The sequence below is a fragment of the Desmodus rotundus genome, chromosome 8 (genome assembly GCF_022682495.2).
Source record: "Desmodus rotundus isolate HL8 chromosome 8, HLdesRot8A.1, whole genome shotgun sequence".
NCBI lineage: Eukaryota > Metazoa > Chordata > Mammalia > Chiroptera > Phyllostomidae > Desmodus > Desmodus rotundus.
The window spans coordinates 109,752,651-109,768,875 of NC_071394.1; the positions used below are offsets into that span (position 1 = coordinate 109,752,651).

General features: G+C 37.1%; 1 protein-coding gene across 4 annotated transcripts in view; it reads right to left on the reverse strand.

The window, feature by feature from the left end:
• Positions 1–16,225, reverse strand: part of TBC1D5 (TBC1 domain family member 5) — a 467,560-nt gene that overhangs the window by 119,030 nt on the left and 332,305 nt on the right. For all 4 annotated transcript variants that reach the window (XM_071222301.1, XM_024566252.4, XM_053929611.1 and 1 more), the window contains one exon: positions 3,876–4,018. In XM_071222301.1, coding sequence (XP_071078402.1) covers positions 3,876–4,018 — 143 coding nt within the window. The remainder of the gene's footprint in view (positions 1–3,875; positions 4,019–16,225) is intronic.

The following is a 16,225-nucleotide window of genomic DNA, read 5'->3' on the forward strand; positions in this document are numbered from 1 at the left end:
TTTGACATCAGTATAATGTTGAATATGCTCTTAACGAGAAAACAGAGAAACAGAACTTCTGGGGTAGGAAAGACTGGCAGACAGGCAGTGGCTGAAGAGTACATGGAGATGCGAAATGAAATAAAAAGGAACACTGCTTTAGACCACAAAGAGGACACAACTGCCATACCAGGCCAGGCCAAAAAATGGCTGCGGAGACCCCTACAGAAGACTGAGGTCAGTTACAGTCTGCAACGTGTTTATGCTGGCTGAAAAACAAGGCAGGGGGTGGGCAGCAGTGCCAGGAAGGCAACTTTTCCATTTCTGAAGTGTTCAGGGAAATGGTAAATTAAGAAACAATACACATTTGCGATACTTTCTGGTTAGAGAAATCTACTATGAGATGGATTTGAATATAGTGTCTTACCTATTAATATACTTTACAAGACAAATAACAGGTATGTCACATTGTAAATTAGAGAAAATGATTTTCTTTGATACTAGTCAAAAATGAAATAAAAACTTAAATAGATTAAAAAAAAGATGTGAAAAATTTTAGATACTTAATTTAAAAAGCAGACAATGCTTTCTTTTAAAAGGCCACGCTGAAAAGTATATTAAAAATCATTGTGATTTCTAATCATAATGCCAAGCAACCATTTGCTTGGTATTCTCAGAGCTTTTGGACACCTCTCTTCTCAGCAATCACTGCATCCGAACTCATGCTCCCCAGGTGTCCAGTACCCTTCTGTATGAGATCACCCCAAATACTACCTGAGCACATGAAAAACTCCAGATGCTCTGAGGGACAGGGGAAAATTGTAACAGGTGGCTCTGGTTCTAAGGATCTTGCAATCTAGTTGAGAAGATGGGATGGATATGCACAATAAGGAGTAAGATGGAGTTAAATAAATGCTACCTTTAACGGTATTGATTAAAATCTTATAGGCAAAGGTATCAGATAATTGTCTCTCCAAAGGACCAAGCCTGAACGGACTTTTCAAGCCTTATCTTACTGTTCCTCCGCACTCCTGACCCCCACATCACCTCCCTTGGCTCAGACAACAGTGTTTTGTGAAGTTACAATATAAGCTCTTCCTTGGCTCTTCCTTCTCTGGTGTTAACACTGAAAACTTACTTAACAGTGATATTAAACGCAGAGTTCACCTTTGTGCATGTTCACGTTCTGTAAGGACCCACCTTAGGTAGGCTGACCATGTAATTCTTATGACCCTGATAGGATGCCTTTGAGATTGAAAGACAGTTGTATTAATAATTACTACTCTTGGAAAGCAGGTGTGAAGGGAGACTGTCCCAAATAAGCTGGGATATATGGTTATACTATTAGGAGATCATATCCACTGTTACGGTTTTAACTAATACATACCTATCAACCAGTCACAAAATTAAGTCTGTAGCCTTGATACTTCTTGAGCTGTATTTGTCAAATCTTCTTTCTTACAGATATCTCAAATTTGGTATGGCCCAAACTCAATCACTTCCATTCCTAAAACCTGCTAGTTCTTGTATTTCCTATCCAAGTTACATACATTCCCAAGTCACTCAAGTCTGCAAGCTGGGGATCCTCTGAGACTTCCTGTTCTCCCTCACTCATCATAAGTAATCACCAAGACATGCTGACTTTAGTGCTGAAGATTTCTCTAAACTAATTTGTCCCCCTGGACTACTGTTATAACCTTTTATCTGATTTTTCTGCTCTAGTCTTGTCTCTTTCAAGTCTATTTCCCGTATTGTTGCCAGAGTAATTGAAAACTGACCACACTTTGAATTTGAGCCTTTCATTAGCTCACTATCACTTACAGAATAAAGACTTTTATCACGATCCCATTCCTGTTTACTTTTTCAGTCTCATAACCTGTGAGTCTCTCTTTCCCTCTGCACTACAATAATACCAGATAGCTTGTAGAAACGTATACACACACAACCCCCTTTGTTCATGCTGTTCCTTCTTGCCAGCACCTACACCATTTTCTCTAATCTCTTACAGCTGGTCCAGAGGGGAGCTCAGTGCCTCTCCTTTATACTTTCCAGGTGCCTGTCCACACCTCAACCCCAGCACTGGATGTATTAGTTTGAAATTAATTATATTAGCCTTTCCTACAAGTTGATAAGCTTCTTGAGGAGAGGGGCAATGACACTTAAATATGTAGTAAGTAGTCACTCTATTTTCGAAGCTTTTACGCACTGCTATGGATTTAACCAAGCAAATAAAAATAAGTTGGACTAAATACTGAAATGAATAAACAACTTCATTATTCCCGCATCTTTCCACATGTGCCCCTTTGTTTTTTAACATTACCAGTGGAAAGATTTAAAAAATGTGTAAGAGTTCCAGCTGCCAACAATTTACCTGTTTCGTGAAATTAATTTTAAAAAGTAGATCTTAGCATAGGAGACAGGATAATTAAATTGAAGATGTATTTGTGATACATCAAAGTTAAGAAAAGAGCAAATATTTGTTTAAGACTATAGAAAATCAGAATACATTTTAATAGCTCTTTACCATGACAAATTTTGTGAAAATACAGGGTGGGGTAAAAGTCGGTTAAGTTGTGAGTACATGAAACAGAGTTTATTCTTGTATTATTATTTATTAATTATTGTGTCTTTTTCCATATGAACAACTGTAAACCTACTTTTGCCCCATCCTGTGTTATCTAAGGCAAAGAAGTTTCTCATTCCTTTGTTTTTTTTTTATTGCTTATATTTAAAAAGTCACACAACTTTAAAATGGGAGACTAGTACTGAATACCCTAAAATCTAGTATTCATCAAATCTCTCCGAACATCCTTCTCTACTTTCCAGATGTTTCCTCTTATGCTTTCCATGTCTTTTTATGATTAGCTCTGACTCAGAAAAAAGGAGATTTTCACTTTGTCTGTCAAAACCCAAAGCATTTGACCTTCAAGGCACAGAAAAAAAATTTTTTTTTTTTTGGATAAAATGTGGTACTCCTGCCATTTATTCACTCAAGTCATTTTGGGGAAATTAAAAAAGTATAATCTAAAATTTTAAAGAATTATTAGTGTTACCAGAGGCATAACGAGAGCATCTGGCACAAGTGGTGTTCAATGAATAAATAAAAGAGAACCACAGAGCAATTGAACAGTCAAGATTATGAATGACTTGAAACAGTTCATATTCTCCTTATAAAGTCCTGCACTTAGATAGATTTTTATTTCCTATTGCATCATCACTTTATGCAGTATTTCCTATTTATATTTTGGCTTACAAATCTTGTTTTGTGAACTGTGATTATTTTTCTGAGAAGAGAAACAATTTGAGGTACTTTGAAATTTAAACCATGCTCTGGAATCTTCTTCAAGCTGAGACTGTCTGACTGTTGGGAGGGCGCAGGCACTGGCTTCCCAACCACAGGAGAGTGGAAGCGATGCAGTACAGCTCCCACTTGGCACTCTATTGAGAAACACAATTGGCTAAAATATAACTGCGGAGTTAAAATATTTTTAAATGTAGTGTTTCTTTTTTACTGGCAAGTTGTTGATACTGTAAGAAAACAGCTTCAATCTCTGGATAAATATCCTTGAATATTACCTACCTGTCAGAAGGTGGAGCTCTATACATATCTGAAATACTAGCTTTTTATATGTACATTTCACAAATGTGTGTAATGAGGAGATTAAAGCAGGAGTAAAGTCTTCAGAAAAATGGTTCTGAAGAATATTCCAATTCTCTCAGGATAAAATCACTCACATCTCCCAATATGTGCATAGTTAGCTAACAAAAAAATATTTAGCATGTAGAACGTAGGTATGGTAGTTCAGAATAAAAGATAAAGCATATTTAAAAGATAAACCATATTTTTAAAAACCAGGATCACCTACTCGAATGTAGGCAAGGTCATTAATACTTACAAGCATCTCGGATGTACAGCAACATGGCTATGAAGATATAATCGACTAGACTCAGGCTGAGGCCATCTGCAAACAAGGCATCCCAGACCACCAGAAGATCCTGCAGGGGGAACTCTCGCCCAAACAGTAGCCGTATCCACCGCCTGGAGAGGAACAAAACCAAAGTTCAGGAAATAGTACGTTTGAGAGTAATATAAAGAGGAATCATTTTCTCCTCTAACTGTGAAAAAAATTACAGTTTTTAACTGGTCACATTGAGCAAGTATTATACATCAAGAATATAATAAAGTAAAACCCAAGTTTTAAGCTTTCAAACGAATTTTGTAATTTTATAACTAGGCCACAGTCATTAAACTTTATTCCTACCTGAATAAAACAAAAGTACAATACTTGAAAATGGTAGAAATCTTTCATATTTAATATAAATCACATCAAAAAGACAAAGAGAAAAATAGATGTATAGTGTCGTAAGATTGAGTTAAAAATCATAATTTTCCAGAATTTCATGATTACTGATGATTATTGTTTAAACGAGACTCCTGCAAATGGTTACGTGACAAACTGCTATAGCCACATAGAAAATTTCATTCCTATTTAAAAAATATTCCTTTTAAAATTAAATGTGGAAGAAAAAAAAGTAGGTATCTATTTTTTTGGTCAAGCACAGATGGTTATTTCAAATGAAGCATAAAGTGATACTTAATTTTTTAACTTTAGAATAGGTATGCCTTATCAGTGAGGCTATCTTTCTAGGCATGTTTTTCAAAACAGTCACTGCTGGGGCCAGGAAAATGGATATGTATGTACAAGAAGCTAGTAAGAATATCAAACAAGATCTGTATATAATTATGTATCATAAACAGTAGCATTTCAGACTTTCAATAAATGACAACTAAGCTATTTATATCTAATTCTTATAAGAAGATTAAAATAATTCACTTTGATATTTTTTATCCATTAACTTCTCATTTTATATATCATGGCTGTAATTTCCTTATACGGCCTTTCTCTAGAAACTTCGTCTAGAATTCTGTGTGATTGTGGTGCATAGCAAAGAATGAAAAATTCCAAATTTCTAGTACAGAATAGAGGAAATTATTTAAAATCAATTAATAGATGTTACTATTTTGCAAAATTTGAAACCAAATATAACCATCTGTGGGGTTAAAGTGAGGCCAAAAAATTCAAATACTTTCTTTAGGAATTATTACATTTAAGGAGGAATCATAGCTGTGATAATATAGGGTATAATCACATACACATATCGGCTTATTAGGAACCATATGATCATGTAAGTTCTTTTATTCATATTATCAAATTAATTAACAGAAAATTAAATCACGTTTTCAACTACATCTTAAAATACGTTACTCAGTTTTTCAGGAAAAAAATTTAATGCCTAAGTAACATTTATCTTTTAAAAAATGTTACAGGCTGTTCATAATTTTTATCTACCTTTCATATTTACTCCGCAGCTAATATGAGAAATAAAATACACCTTTTTCTCTAATGTGCCTGTATTTATGCAGCTTAGGAGGAAAACATTATTCTCTACACACTTCTAATTCCTTCAAATTACAAATGTTAATATTTACTGTTTAAGAAGTATAAAAATATTTCTAAATTAAGTAGGTGCTCTTCTTAATTATAAAGAATTAGCTGGTCTTGCAAAAAGTATCGGGGGACCCAGGGGAATGGACAAAGCAAAAAGTAGCTGATTGAACCATTTGGGGCACCTGTTTGAAGGATCTTGAAACTGATAAGTATATCTGCATTATTAAATGACTAAACATTTAGAAAGTGATTATTCCCAGTTATTCAACTGAGACAACTGGAAGAAAAATTCATCAATTTAATGAACTGATGAGGACCTAATGTATAACATGGGGACTATAGTTAATAACACTGTATTGTATAGTTGAAATTTGCTAAGAGAGTAAAACTTAAATGTTCTCACCAAAAATATATAAATAAATGTGTGAGGTGACGGATGTCTTTATTACCTTAATGGGAGGAGTCCTTTTTTTCAATGTACACATGCATCAGATCGTTACGATGTACACTTTAAACATCTTAAATAAGTAGCTTTAAGTAAATCAGTAAAATAATTATACTGGTTAAGGCATAGGAAATTTTGGCTGTTTGAAAATTAAAACTCTGGCACTTAACTGATTCCTCCTGGTTCAAACGTAGACATGAGTACAAAATTTAAGCAATGCACCTACAAAACAGTGCAGTGCCCTGAACTTGCCGCTTTCATTCTTGGAGGACATTTGAATGCTTTCCTTATTTGAATAAACCCATGTAGTAACTACCGCTGCCATTTCTTGAAAGGCATTGCTTTTGCTTAGCTTTCTTATTTGTAAGGGAAAATTTTTCTGTGTTTTCCCTGCTATCTCCTATTTGAAACCAGTTGACATCATGCTGTCATAAATACCATTTAGCAAAAAAAGACATGAAGTTAAAATGTACCACAGCTAGATGAAAATACATTACTATCTTTTTCCCCCTTCCTCAAAGCTCAAATTTCTCTCAATTTCTTAGGGACAATCACATCTTTGGTTTCATCACACCCAATGCATCAAGCGCAAGCAGAAACACAAAGAAAAACAAAGCAAAACAATAAAAAAAATCCCCCCAAATAGCCTATTTAAGAATTTATATTCGTATTATTTTTGTAACAAAATGCCCAGTTATTGCTCCAACTTCTCCTCTTGCAACCTGCCTGCTGATTCCGGGTTGTGCTAGCTTAGCTTCAGCAATGACCCCGCAGATACACACACACAGCAATCTCTGCCGCAGCGTTGTCAGGAGGGGAACTGGAAACATCTATAATCTATGTTGAATAAAACATACCCTCAAAATTACATAGAATGTAAGTCTTCAGTACTCGTATCTTTAATGTGTAGTCTATGATGTGCTTGTATAAATGTTTCACATTGCTTTATTTTGGAAGTTTCACCTTGCCAAGTACACTGCTAAATAATTCCAGGGCAAGGACCAAATTGTATGTGTGTGTGTTGAGGGAGAGAGGCTGGGGAAGAGAGAGAAAGATCCAAAATGTTCTTTGTGAAGAGCTGTGTACATTTTGCTAAGTGCTCTATGTATTTACCAAGGTCTTGTTAAATTCACTGTAAAGCCAGCCATCATGCTACCGAGAAGCAAAGGTATAGCTAAATTGGCAATACAGGCATTGATCTTGTTAGTGGAGGCATAAAAATAATTCAGTAAGTGGAAAAAAATCCAGAAACACATATGAAAAAAAATTATCATTAGATGCTTAGCATGTTTCTTTTATATAAGACTGTAAGTTGTACATACAAGTATATTAAAGCAAAATACAGTTTCCTCTATTTTATATTCAGTTATAGGCAAATTAAGGAGAAATTCTCAAAATATTTAAGAAGTATCATATAACTAATGGAATGCTTTGGGACCAACAATGACCCTATCAATAATTTAATCATTTTTATCCCAATCGGATTTAATTCATACATATATTCACAACACACAAAATTTCCTGTGCTATTTTGAGCTTTCTTCATTGAGCTTAAAAGGAAAACTTCAGTTCTTTATGGAATGAGTTATCAATAGAAATTATTTCAGTAAGCTTTTCTATTCTTAGAAAGGAAACTTACTCTAAGAAATGAGGTCTTATAAGGAAGTCACTTCTAAAATTAACATGCTTTTATTGCATTTAAAAATATTTAGTGAGAGTTTAAGTTACACTTAAGGGTAGAATTAAACCTTTCTTTTCCCCATTAAGATTGCTTCAGTTTAACTGCTTGATACTATTAATCTTGCTTTATGTATGTTTCACCTGCAGCTTGTAATGCTTGTTAACATATACGTCTCATCATTTGTGATGATACAACAATTCAAAAATGACTCCACAGATACATACATGCACAAATAATTCATAATTTACCAGATCTACTTAGTAATTAAAATCTCCCCAAACAAAAAGGACCACCTAAGGTACTAAATTTAATTATAAGCCACTCAAAGACAGGACCATTTCTATCTATGCACTTACGCCACTATTCTCAATTTTAAGTTTCTGTGTAATTAAGCCACTGTCCCCTGGGGACCAGAAACTCCTGGTGGTATTAGTGCTTGGTGAGTGACCCATGGAAACACCAAGAGAAATCCATTTTTTATCAATCAATTTATAAAAATGACCATTTTAACTGAGGTTTAAATAAACATAACCTTAATCCGATGTGGCTGCAGTGAGGTTATACCTGCAGAAAAAACTTAGGTACTAGATCTTGATTTCCTTTTCCTTTTCCTTTAATGACCCTTTAGTGAGATATAGATGTCACCACCTTAGGACAAACAAATAAGTAGTAAATGTATATTTAATTTAACAAGCAGTTTAAGGGCATCTTAAGTGATCTGTGTTCACGAAATGGTGACACTGGGTAAGCACATTGGAACACAAAAGAGCAATGTTGGATTTTTGCTTAATGATACTAACTTTTTCTTTTGCTTTCTGTTCACTTATACTTTTATAACTGAATTTATTGGGGTGACATTGGTTCACAAAACCGTACAGGTTTCAAGTGTACAACTCAACAAAACATCATCTGCACACTGCATTGTGCACCCATCAGCCAAGCAAAGTCTCTTCCCATCCGCATTTATCTACCCTTTGCCCTTCTTTCACCCAGCTCCCTAAACTCCCTCCTCTCTGACAGCTGTCAGTCTGTTCCATGTGTCCATGCCTCTGTCTTCGTTCTGTTTGTCAGTTTCCTTTGTTCATTAGATTCCACATGTAAGTGAAATTATATGGTATTTGTCTTTTTCTGACTGGCTGATATCACTTAGCATAATAATCTCCAGGTCCACGCATGCTATTGCAAAAGGTAACATCTCCTTCTTTTTTATGGCCCAGTGGTATGACATCCTGTAAACGTGCCACTGCTCTTTTATCCACTCATCCACTGATAGGCACTTGGGCTGGCTCCAGATCTTGGCTGTTGTAAATAACACTGCAATGAACATGGGGGGCATATATTCTTTTGAATTAATGTTTCGGGTTTCTTAGGGTATATTCCCAGAAGTGGGATTGTTTAGTCAAAAGGCAGTTCCATGTTTAACTTTTTGAGGAAGCTCCATACTGTTTCCTACAGTAGCTGCACCAGTCTGCATTAACTTTTAAAAGTCAGCAATTCCGAAATAATCCATGGCTGGTAGGGACTAAACACAGAATCCAAATTTTGTATTAGTTCCAGAGAAAAACAAAAGCAAATTAAAATTTTTGTTTCTGTGATTGCCATCTTCTTGACTCAGTTTAGGCTCTTTTTATTTTGGTTTCCTTTGTACTCAGTTTTTTAAAAATTAATTTACCCTAGATTCTCCTTTATATCAACTCTGTGAAAACAGTCTTAAAATTAGAACCAAATACTGCAATTATTATAATTAGGGTAACAAGGCATTTTCATCTTTAATTCCAACTTCTTGGAGAGCAAAGCTACAAAAGATGAAAGCGAAAATAAATCATTTTTTCTAATTTCAAATTTATTATTCTTCTAATGGCTCTGTAAATACATTGTAGGAAGATGTTTAGTCTGCTTACTAAATTTTTAAAAATTTAGTCAACTATTTCAATTCAGTCCTCTTAAAAATATTTGGGATCTGCATGAATTACAGAAAGGCTCGAAGAGTTTCAAGCCCATCAAACTCTGCTTTAAAAATAGAAGGAACCGAAACTTTGAATTAATTTCTATCTTTAAAGGACTCAAATTTGCTCTATGTTCTCCTTGTAATCCATGGGTTCAACTCAGCTTGAATTGGTTTTCTGGAAACACACATTAAACCTAATTTGATCCCCACAGGATATGTACATAAACTGTTAAAAGCGTATTTTTGACTTTGGGGAAAATTCTATATTCCTTTCAGAGGGCAGTACATAGCCCTTTATTAACGAAGGTTTCTTATTCCAAAAATAAGTTCCTAATAATTACCACCCATTCCTACTAATTTATTCTCTCTGGAATGTGTTTGAAGCTGTTTTTTAAAAATCAGAACAACTCTAATATGCCCTTTGCAAAAATAGTCTGAATGGAAAGCAAAGCCTTGTGTATCTATGGTTTCTACAGGTATATTAAGATGCTCATGAGACTGTTCAGCACAGATGACGGTCACATGTTTTTTGTTTTTGTTTTTTAATCCTTATGGGAAGACATGCTTATTGACCTTAGAGAGAGAGGAAGGGAGAGAGAGAAACATCGATGTGAGAAAGAAACATCGACTGGCTGCCTCTAGCACACACCCTGACTGGGGACTGAACAGCCAACCCAGGCACGTGCCCTGGCCAGAAATCGGACCCTTGACCTTTTGGTTCACAGGATGACACTACAATCAGCTGGGCCACACTGGCCAGGGCAACGGTCGTATGTTTTGAGGCTGTAAAATGATTGAACATTTTCACACACGCACTCGCAGGACCTCTTTCAGAGTTGTGCTTGCTATTCAGATTTAGAATTACGATATTTCAAGGACTGAGTAATATCAGGATGTGTGATTTACCAGCAAATTCAAACAAAGCTAGTGAAAGATGGGACAACCAATACTTCAATACAGATTTAGCGTATGAATAGGACGTGCTCTCTTTGAGAATCCCATTGCATATTTCAGCCAGGCACAGTCGCAATCTCAGCCCCAACTTGAGAGGACAATGGGGGTAGCGTTTCTAAGAGGCCATCTCTCTACACTAACACTTGGTCTCCGCTACAAGTGAGCTACTGGTATCTCCTTGAAAAAAATACTCAGAAGTCACTACTGACTATGAGTAAGAACATGAAAAATTAATGTACAGTTGGTGGTCATGTTGGAAAAAAATTAATTTTAGACTCTGAGAATACTAGTTTTTATTCATACCACAGGAAATTTTTACTTCTAGAAAGTCTGTAAATAGGCTTTGTTCTGTCATTTTACCTTCAGGAAAGGGAATTATGATCAAATAAGTTTTCTAAAAGCATACAGAGAATTGCTAAAAATAATTGCTCCTATCCTCCCTAATCTGAAACTCATTAAAAAACAAAACAAAATTCAAATACCAATGGGATCTTAATGTTAATGAATAACACTTTTCAACTTCCTCTGCATAAATCTCCCAATGCATTTATTTATACACATTGTTGGGAGAGCTGACACGGAGTGTAACACTAAGCTGAGAAATACCAGAAGCCATGCGATTTAGGACAGAGGTTAAAACCATAAATATGTAGGCGGGTCATATTAAGAGTCAGGTTGAATCCATTCCTAAAAGGCAGCAGCACAGCTTGATTCCCCTTGACCTCTTACCACTTACTTATGGTTGTGAACACCCTCTGGGGTTGGTTTTTCACTGGCCCTTTCTTTCTTCTCTTTTCCCCCCCATCACACAAGGCACCCTGCTGACTTCCTGGCTCCTCAGAGGCTAGGACAAGCGTTTCACTCAGGCCTAGTGTTTGGAGGTTCCATATCTATTACTGTCATTGCTCCCCAGTTACATTTTCCAGAGATAAAGGGACTTAAACAAATTCCAGCTAAGAGTTAGTTCCTGAGAGTGTGTTTTACCCCTTCTCCGGCAGATCACAAGCTCTGTGGGGTTACTTGGTGTTGAGTAAGGGATTAACAAGTGTTTATTACATTAATATGAATCCTCCTCCCCAGGTGAGTTCTTCTTAACCAGGAGTCTTCTTGATCTTGAGCCTACATCCTTGATCTCTCCCAGGTTTGCTGGCTGCTCATCAGACATTTCCCTGGGCTCCCCTCATCTCTGTAGGGATCCTTGGACACACGTAGTGATCACGCCTGTGCAGAAATGGATCAAGGCCTCCTCAGCCCTCTTGGACCATGCCCTTCATATCCTGAACTCTTCCCCGCTGCTTGCCCCTGCTTCAGACACTCCTCAGCTGGGGCCTGTAGTCTCCTGGAACCTGACTACTCAAGGTGTGACCCAAGGACCGGCACCATCACCCGGGAGCCTGTTAGAAATGCATACTCCCGGGCCCCCAGCACAGTCCTACTGGGTCAGAATCTTCATTTCAACAAGCCCTCTGGGTGATCTGTATGGATATTAAATTTGAGAAGTACTGGAGTGGGTGACAGGTCCCGATTTCCTGCCTATTTTGGTGGCAGCTGTCAGGGCTCCTAAAACGCACTGTGCCTTCATGTAGTATGTTACTTCCAGGAGAGAAAATGCTTAAATTGTTGGCTAACACTTCCACTTAAAGTAGTGGTCTCGAACTTGCCTAGAGGGTTTATTAAAAACACAGATTATTAGAGCCCATTCACAAAGTTTTCTGATTTGATCCTTAGATGGGGCCTGATAATCTGTGCTTTGAACTGGTTCCCTGGAGTCGCTGATGTTGCTGATCTGTAAACTACAGTATGAGAATCACTACACAGGACATTCTAGTTTCCCTCCACATCTCCTCAGCTTAGTCCTTGGGGTGGGTCCTCAAATGAGCTTATTTAACATGTCTAGTCATTGGACCAAGGGGCACTAAACACCTAATGACCTGGACACAAAGCACACGCAGCCAAGCACCTCTTAATAGTCTGTCTCTGTTAACTTCTAAATGTGTTTCATTTTTTTCCAGGAAAATACTACGTTACAAAATGATCCAATAAAAAGAAGAGACATAGACATGGGGGAGAGAGAGAAGGCCTCCCAAAGTCTGGGGGAGCAGCTGGGTCACTTTGAATTTCAACTGTGCAGCAGACACTGTGCTAGGCCCTAATGATATGCTGACCACTTCCAATCATTAACATGGAAATTTTTCAAAGTAAAATTCTAACTCAGTGAAAGTTCTATCAACCCGGGTTCCCGTAGTCACCGTGTTTTATTATGCCCCCTCCCCATTAAGTCCCCAATCAAAAAAAGGGTTTGTTCAGGGAATGCAAACTAGTGACAACATTAGCAAAATATTATTAGGAAGGTAAAAACAATTAAACTATTACTAAATACATTTCAAAGGCAAGTATTAATTGTTTTGGATTAGCTACCATTTGGAATTATACAGGATGGGCTGGAAGTCAGTTTACAGTGTTTGTTTGGAAAATAATACATAATTAAAAACTAAAAATCCAAGAGTAAACTGTTGTGCATACTCACAACTATAAACCCACCTTTGCCCTCCCTGTATGTCTCCTAGGTCCTGTCCATTAACGCAGATAAATGAAGAGCTGAATATGGGGCCCGGATGACTTACAAGGGGGCGCCCAGAGACACGAAGGGAAGAAGAAAGCCCTGCAGGAGCCAGGGAGGGCAAAGGGCAGCCACCACCACAGTCATTCATTGGATATATGAGTCTGGTGAGAACTTCCGAAGTCCAACTCCACCGTCATATTTCCTTTCCCGAAGTAGTGGAAGCGAAATGGAAACAAAAGAGGGTGAAAGGCAGGCTGGCGGCTCCATTTTGCTCCTAGCGGAAGTTCAGTGCCCAAGTCACTCATCAACTGTGAATGTGTGCGTACATTTTTTAAAATAAGGACGAATATACACTAAGGAAAATGTGGTGTCTTATACAAAGAAGACTGCCACTCAATGTTTTAAAATAAAGGCACACAATTTCTGATGATGGCAAATTCCATGATTTTATATGACTTTTTGATTTCTAAAGGTATTATCAAATATATAATCTGAAAATAACTCTAAAAGCAGTATTTCTTCAAGTGGTCTGTGGAATATGTGGATTGGAATCACCTGAGGAGAAACTCCTGCATGTTTCAGAGATGGATGATTTCTTTCCTCAACCCCTGCCCTCCCCGCCCCTGCCCCCCCAAATGTAATACCATGGATCCAAACAGGCAGGGCGGGCACCTGCATGTTACAGGTGTCTCAACAGATGCTGATGGTGTAGCCTGAGCAAACCCCACTCGAAAGCAGACCATACATTTATCCCATGATAATTTAACTCCTCGCCCCATGCCCCTTCTGCTCTTCTATACTCCTCTTGAATTCTCCTCTAATTCCTAAAGCATACCTAATTCAGATTTATATTAAAAATCACCTCTCCACATTAATGACCGAGACATAAGACTCCGAATGCACAATAACTACTACTGCTGTCATCTGTGCGATAACTGAGTTTTCGAGGAGAAGAAATGGAGCTGTCTGAAGAACTGATTTTGATGAATCGTGATCTGCTATTTCATGAGTACCCTGGTTACAACTCACTGGTAATTACAGCTACAGGACCCTACAAGATTTAGAGAGCTTCCTTTCAAGGAAACTCATTAAGGGAACTATAAAGAACTAAGAACTTACAAAGAAAAATTAATTGCCACTTTTGGTCAGCTGATTTGAGAAAGACTTATGAGGTCTAGAATTGTGTATCGGGCTAAGAGAGAGAACAGAAACTCAGTGAAGTTTAGCTTACTGAGGGCATCGTGGTATATAATATGTTCATAAATTAATGTGCTCGTAAACCAACTCAAATATGAAGCACAAAAACATCACATAAAATATTCGAAATTTATTTTCATCAACAACACTCATTTACTTTCCACATCAGCTAGCAGTTACTGTGGCTGGCTGCTGGTGCTGAGAAGCTACACAACCTGGATTTCAGAGTCTGAAATGTTGCTCCCTGACTAATGCCTCCTATCTCACCATCTTTCTCACTTCCTAAATTCTTTTATGTCCTGTGACTTAAAATAAAACTATGTGGGGTTATTGTTCTGTAGAGTAATATATTTTTTTGCAAGTGGCCAAAAAAGAATTTTGTAGTCTAACAGGACACACAATGAGAAATAGCTTCCCTCCCTACCCTAGATCCTCTCCCTCCGCATCCACCTAGCTAAGGGCGGCCAATGCTCTTTCATAACACGAAGGCGTTTTTATGCATGTATACGCCTGACTTTATGCATGTAGGCAGATAACTGACTGTCTCTGTATAGGTCTTTGTGCATCTAAGTGTATCTTGGGAAGAAGCTAACTGCATAGTTTGCGTTACCTCAACACTTCAGTTCGATTTGGGACTCTGACTGCAGAGTGGTACCCAGTGATCTCAGGATAAAATAAGGGAGGTTTGGGGACAGAGTAAAACAGTGGTTTTCAGAGTGTGGTTCCTGGACCAGTAGCATCAGCATCACCTGGGAATGTGTTCAAACTGCACGTTTTTGGACCTTATCCACCCAATGACTACTAAGCCAGAAATTCGGGGCAGGGCCCAGTACTTTGTGTTTGGACAAGCCTGTAAGCTCAAGTTGGAGAAACGCTACTTTAAGAGGACGTAAGAGTGTACAGTCTTGGGCCCGAAAGTTACCAAGGACCAAGGAAGTGTTAGTGATCCCTCTTTCCCTCTTTTCCCATCTCTCTCAGGGTACAGGGAGGTTTCTTTTTCCAGGCAAAATTTTATTGTAATGTCAAATTTACCAAATATTTTCTTCATGGTTTATGGGTTTTTGAATTCTCCACCTAAGAATATAAAAATAATTTTCATCTAGCTTCGTTAATGTCACTGATCCTTCTGGTATTTGTTTAGGTACAATGCAGTTCTCAAAACTGTGTTACTGAATGATGCACTGTTTTCCTATGGGATTGAAATTCGACTTTTATCATATGTTTAATTCCTATATGTATTGAGTCTATTTTGGATTCTATTTTATTTTACTAATGTGTCTGCCTAATTATGTACTTATTCCAAACTGATAGAATTATGGTATTTTTATAACACATTTAAGTAGGCATGGCTAATGACACTTTTTGTTCCAGAACATTACTGATTATATAAGAATGTGTATTTTTTAGAAACTATTTTTGTGATTAAGTTTATTTATTTACTTTTGAAGTACAACTGACATAATATTTATTAGTTTCAGATTTCAAATGTAATGATTCAGTGCTTGTATCTAGTGCAAAATGATCACCACAATGAGTCTAGTTAGTATCCGTCATCACACACTGTCACAAAACTTTTTTCCTTGTGCTGAAATTTTCAAGCTCTACTCTCCTAGCCTACTTTCAAATATTCAATATAATATTACCCATGATCACCATGCTATATATTGCATTCCCATGACTTAATTCATTTTTTTAAAAACAATTTTAAAAGACTTTATTTATTTTTAGAGAGAGGGGAAGGGAAGGAGAAAGGCAGGGAGAGAAACATCAATGTGTGGTTGCCTCTTGTGCACCCTCTACTGGGGACCTGACCCATAACCCAGGCATGAGCCCTGACTGAGAATTGAACGGGCGACCCTTTGGTTCGCATGCTGGCACTCAATCCACTGAGCCACAGCAGCTGGGGCCCATGGCTTATTCATTTAAAAACTGGAAATTTGTACCTTGAGAAATGTGTAACTTGTAATTTACTTTTAATTTATGCATGTGTATTTTATATTTTTCTGTT